The sequence below is a fragment of the Babylonia areolata genome, chromosome 14 (assembly GCF_041734735.1).
Source record: "Babylonia areolata isolate BAREFJ2019XMU chromosome 14, ASM4173473v1, whole genome shotgun sequence".
Lineage (NCBI taxonomy): Eukaryota > Metazoa > Mollusca > Gastropoda > Neogastropoda > Buccinidae > Babylonia > Babylonia areolata.
This window is the reverse complement of record NC_134889.1, coordinates 25,876,624-25,882,875: the sequence shown is the minus strand read 5'-3', so window position 1 is coordinate 25,882,875 and position 6,252 is coordinate 25,876,624. Positions and strand designations below refer to the sequence as shown.

The 6,252-nt window shown below is 38.9% G+C and overlaps 1 protein-coding gene across 1 annotated transcript in view; it reads left to right on the top strand.

The window, feature by feature from the left end:
• Positions 1–4,188, top strand: part of LOC143289945 (70 kDa neurofilament protein-like) — a 73,643-nt gene extending 69,455 nt beyond the window's left edge. Inside the window, exon 12 of the mRNA XM_076599206.1 lies at positions 634–4,188. Coding sequence (XP_076455321.1) covers positions 634–672 — 39 coding nt within the window. The 3' untranslated portion in view covers positions 673–4,188. The remainder of the gene's footprint in view (positions 1–633) is intronic.
• The last annotated feature ends 2,064 nt before the right edge of the window (positions 4,189–6,252 follow it).

The window sequence follows — 6,252 nt, the reverse complement described above, 5'->3', positions numbered from 1 at the left end:
CCTTGAACACTTGAGCACTTTCCTCGTTGTGTGTTGGTTTAATTTCTCTCTTTTGTGTTCTTCCTCGCTTTTAACGCTTAGGAGAAGATGGGGCATTTTCCTCATCATGTGTTTGTTGTATTTCTCTCTTTTGTGTTCTGTCTTCATTTCCGCCTCCAGCCCCTTGAACACTTAGGAGAAAGTGGGCGTTTTCTTCATCATGTGTTGGTTTGATTTCTCTATGTTGTGTTCTGCCGCTCTTGAACAATTGGGAGATGGTGGGCGCTTTCCTCATCATGTGTTTGTTGCGTTTCTCTCTCTTATGGTCTGCCTCCATTCCACACCCCCTTGAACGCTTACAAGGTGGGTCATTTCTTCATCATGTGTTGGTTTGAGTTCTCTCTGTGTGGTGTTCTGCCTCTATTGAACTCTTATGAGAAAGTGGGCACTTTCCTCATCCTGTGTTTGTTCTATCTCTCTGTGTTCTGTCTCCATCCCCCCTGAACGTTTAGAAGGTGGGCACTTTTCATGACCATGCATTTGTTTGCTTGTGTTTTTGTTTTGTACTTTGTTTCACTTTCCCCCACTGCCTTTCCCCCACATTCACCCATGACCAAAGATGTTTTGACATTTTTTTTTCTATTATTATTCCAGGAGAAGGCCAGCCACATCCAGAAGACGCTCTACTCTTAAGCAGTGACTTCCCTTGGCGAGAGTTGTCCTCCCTGCCTGGCCCCTTGAGGAGGAGGAGGAGGAGGAGGACACCATGTCACCTTCCACCCCCTCATCCAGTACTCCCCTTCGGCCCCCACCCCCACCCCCCACCCCCTACCCCCCCACGCCCCTTGGAATGACAGCCCTAACCTTGTTCATTGTTTCTGTAACTAGTTTCCCCTGCACACTTCGTCACGCTCCCACAATAAATGCCTGTCCATCTCTCTTGCCAGCATGTTGAACAAGGCAGCTTGAGTCACCTAGAAGGTGGAATTTTTTTTTTTTTTTTTTTTAAACAGATAACCCGTTCTGCGTAGTATTGTGTTAGTTTGCTTGACAGTGAGCGAAATGAAGATATAGTTGAAAAGAAAATTGAAAAAAAAAAACCCCAAAAAAATCCCAGTTAAAAAAACGCAATTCCTAAACTCGGTCACTGGAAAAAGATCACGTCAGCTACAAATTTAACTCACCATTTATGAGTTGGAAAAAAAAAAGAATGAATGTTAGCAATGTTCAGTAGTTCTCAAGTAAAAGGACTACCCGCTTAGTTAGTTTTTGATGTTTAGAACTTGTTAATTTGTTTTGTTTATTATGATTTCTGTAGAGTTTAGTTTTTTAACGACCTACTGGGGTAAAAAAAAACAAAACAAAAAAAAACCCCAACCCATATGGTCCGGTCACTCAGTGCTTAGGTCCTGGTTTAGAGTTCCCGGAGATGTAGAACTGATTTAAGCGCTTGATTCTGCCTGATAACTCATTTTGTGTCAAGACATTTATTTTGCAAGCATGACGATTTGCAGTGGTTGATGCTTATTTAGAATTCTGCTTTCCTTGTAACAGAAAACAAAAGGACTGCTTGAAGCCTAGTTTTTTTTTTTTTTTAATGGTGATAGTGTATACCAGTAGACGGGTTTTTTTCCGTGCTAGAAGTGGAGAAAAAAAAAAAACAACCCAGCGTAGAAGGAGTAGCAGAATTTTGCGTCAGTTTTTACGAGTTGTCTGTTTGTAATTTTGTCCATGTTGGCTTGGAACGGTAATGAATAATTTCTGGCGCGCGTAGTGGTGTATTGGTGATTTTATTTATTCTGTTGTTGACTCAGATACATACGTAATTATTATGTCCATATTCTTTTCCGTCATTTAGAAAAGAAAAGAAGAAAAGTTGAGGTGATTTTTTTGTGAATTTTTTTTCGGTCTCTTTTTCTTTCTCTGATTTCCGAAACAACGAGAGAATGAGAAAGCATGTCGTATTTTGTAACCTTTAACGTGTTAACAATCCTTTGGATTGAGCGGTGAATATGTTACAAACGGTCTATTTTTAATACAGAGCTATTTTACAGCCGTTTTTTTTGTACGCGTCTTTGTTATACACTAGATTTTATTTATTGCGTAGCCCTACATGTTTTATAGCTTCATAAAAAGAACACGTGTGTGTGTTTTTTTGTTTTTTTTTGTAAACCATGTTTTGCGAAGACCATGTATCACAGACTAGGTCTGGGACGAGACATTTGCTTGACTGATTTGTTGCTGTTTTACGGCGGATCGGTCGCCAAGTGCACCTCGCTGGGAGAAGGCAGTCTGTGTGGTTGGAGCTACCTTTTCAGTTGGTGCTATGTGTAAGCATAGAGATGTATGATATTGGCTGTAGTGTGTCTAGATAAGACCTTGGCGTTTTTTTTTTTTTCTTGGCTGCCATTGTGTCTTCTTTTTTGTGTGTGTTTTATTTTATTCACGAACTTTTTCTTCTTGGTTCTGGTTTGTTTGTTTTTTTCTCTCAATACCCTGATTTTTTTTTCTTTGTTGGAAATGTTGTCAGGGACTGTCTCTGTCTCTCTGTGTCTCTTTGCCTCTCTTCCTCCTCCTATTTTGTTCCTCTTTTTTTCTCTCTGTCTTTCAGGCCTCTCGGCTTATTTTTCTTTCATTTTTTTTAAATAACGAAATCTTTTATGTTACATTCATTTACTCTGCTGCCTTGTAACATTCCTGTTTTTTTTTGTTTGAGGTGAATAGTTTTTATGACTTTACTTTTTGGAAAAAAAACCAAATCAACTAAAAAAAAAAGACAACCCACTTATTAACTTTCTGCTGTATTTAATATCATACTATACCGGTTTTGTTTGTGGAACTGTTTTAATGATTGTAAGCAAAAGGAGACGCATTCCCGACGTTGTTTGTTGGTAACTATCATTCCTTGCCTTCGTGTTCTGAACAACAAGGAGAAGAAGAAGAAGAAGAAGAAGAAGTAAAGGTTGTGACTGTCCAAACATTGTTTGTTTTACCTTTTACTGACCTGTTTCCTTGGCCTTTTGGTTACCCCCCCACACCCACCCACCAACGCTTTCGGGGTGCCTTTGTCAATGACGGTTAAGAACTGGGAAGTGGGTGGGGATGGAGGGGGGAGGGTTGGGGGAGACTGGAGGAAAGAGAACACAATCTTTAACGGCATTCTGCCCACCCACACCTCCCTCAGCCCATCCTCCATCTCTGCACACACCCCCCCCCCCCCCCCAAACCCCCACACACCTTCCCCCTTTCAGCGTGAAGCAGACCAACGCCTGGTTTTGAAAAAAAAAAAAAATTATTCAGTTAAAAAAAACCTGATGTGCTTTAAGCTTTGTTAGTAATGTTTTGGGCCATTCTGTGTCATCAGCGAAAGTGAAATCAGTGTCTTCGAGTGTTAACTGAAACCATTCCAAGTCAGTTTTTTTTTGTGGAGTTTCTCTTTTTTTTCTTTTTTCTCGTGTAATCCATCCGACCACAGTGGCCTTCTTTGGGCCTGGAGGAAAGTTTACAAGGAGGGGGAGGGGCAAAGTGGGGAGGAACGGTGTCATAGCAAAGGTGTGGAAGATACAGGATCATTATATATCTATATATATATATATATATATATATATATATATATATATATTCGTATGGTTCTTCCGATGACACCAGATGAAGGAAGCGTTGTGAGTTCAATAATTATGAGCATGATGGTCTCCAATTTTTTTTTTTTTTTTTTTTTTTTTTTACTATCTTTTCTTTTTTTTTGCCCCCATTGCGTGTGAAGTTCTTTTCGCAGCCGACGAAACGAAGGGAAGGCAGCAAAGATATAGAATAATCAGTAGCATCATCTACACGCGGGCCCCCTTAGTGTGCGGAATACATGTGTGTGCAGCGCCTTCCGAACATCATTCATTGCCATCTTTTCACACAGTTTTTTTTTTTTTTTTTTTTTTTTTAGTAATAAGTGATCGTGTGATTCTTCCTCTCGTTTCGAATGAGTTCCGATTGTTTCGATGGATTGCGGTAAACACACACCATCCCGGGATAAGATGCCTGCTTCCTAATGGTTGTTTTTTTTTTTTTTATAATTGTGTGGTAATATCAGTACATTGTCAAGCGTATTTTATTTTTGTATTGCTGTACTTGTTTTTGCACAGTAACCCTGGTCTTTTATTTTTTTTGTTTGGCATTTATAAAGAAATATTAATAAAGAAGGATGTTACATAATTATGTGATTGGGAAGTCGGTTTTTTGGGGGGGGGTTGTCAGATTGTGTGGCGGTGTTGTGCTGTGGTGATGTGTATTTGGATGAGTATCGGCACACGTTTACATATGTACTGACATTTCAAAATTTCTCATTCACACAGATGTACACGAGTGTACACAGAGACGAAGATAGACAGACAGACAGACACACACACACACACACACACACACACACACACACACACGACATGGTCTCTTGCACACTCACTCATTCTCTGTGTATATATGTCTCTTTGTCACCCTTCGATACCACCGCCACTTCACACACACACACACACACACACACACACACACACATACACACATGCATGCACGCACGCACACACACTTAACACACACAATATTACACACACGCACACACAGATACACACCCAGATATACACACGCACACACGTGCTCTCATTCCATTTTATTCATGTTAATCCAGCCATTCGATGTGTATAAAAACAGAGTTTCCTTCAAGCAGATTTAAACCTCGTTTCAAACATTTGAAGTTGATGTGAAGATTGGAGTCTTTGAAGGTGGTGTAAACATCGTCTGGGATCTTTTAAGGTTGTGTAAACATCGTCATAAAACTTCGAATTTAATGTCAACATCGTCTTAAATTTTTAAGGTGATGTCAGCATCGTCTTAAATATTTGAAGTTGATGTAAACATCGTCTAAACTTTTTGAAGTTGATTTGAACATCTGACATCTTTGAAGATGATGTTGACTTAGTCTGAAATCTTTTGAAGTTGACGCAAACATCGTCTTAAATCTTTGAAGATGACGTTAATAATTATAGTCTGAAATCCTTTGAAGATGATGTAAACATTGTCTAAAATCTTTGAAGTTCATTTGAACATCTGACATCTTTGAAGATGATGTTGACTTTGTCTGAAATCTTTTGAAGTTGACGCAAACATCGTTTTGAATCTTTGAAGATGACATTAATATAGTCTGAAATCCTTTGAAGATCAAAGATGATGTAAACATCGTGTGAAATCTTTGAAGCTGATTTGAACATTTTACATCTCTGAAGATCATGTTGACGTAGTCTGAAATCTTTTGAAGTTGACGCAAACATCGTCTTGAATCTATATACGAAGGTGATGTTAATATGAAGCAGATGTGAACCTGACATCTTTAAAGATGACGTTGACATCGTCCGAAATCTTTTGACGTAAAACATCGTTCTGAATCTTGGAAACTGATGTAAACATCGTTATGGATCTTGGAAACTGATGTAAACATCGTCATGGATCTTGCAAACTGATGTCAACATCGTTGCAAGTTTCATGAAGTCGATGTAAGCATAGGTGCTCGCCCGGTTGTGTTGTTTGCTCTTGCTTTTCGCTTTCGCGTGTAACATTGTAAGCATGTGTTCCTTTCTTACCAATGGCTCGTCATCTGTCCCGTACAAACTCGTTTGCATGTGTTGGTGTGGCTTGAGCATAGTTAACAAGTGACGTTGTAGCTTTGCTTACATGATATTGTGTCCTTGTCAGCCCCATTTCGGGAGGAAGGGGGGGGGGATTTTGTGCCAGTGATTAGGCTTTCATCTGAACTTGTGGTGAACAGGCTTTGTGAATGAAGTGTTGAGTGTGCATTGCTTTCTTAATCACGGCTACTAATAAAAAATATATTAAAAAAAAACAACACTTTTAATACCAGTACTACTTCTGGTAGTAATGAGTGTCAGTATTAATCTGTCGGGTTTTTTTTCCTCTCCTTTTTGCTAGACTACTCCTTTATCTCTTTCTTTACGCTCACAGTACAGGTTTTAGTCACTTATGTTGGTTTATTATTATTATTATTATTATGCGGTTAAGTAAGCAAAAATGGTTTAAAAGAATAAGTAAAGAATGCCTCAAGATTTGAGAGAGAAAGAGAGGTCAGATATGTAAAGCGTGACAATCTGCTACTACAAATACTACTACTACTACTACTATAACGATAATTATCATTATCATTATTGTTATCAATATTATTATCATTATTATTGCTGTTGTTTTGAGAGAGAACTGGAGAGCAAGAGAACGGCAAGG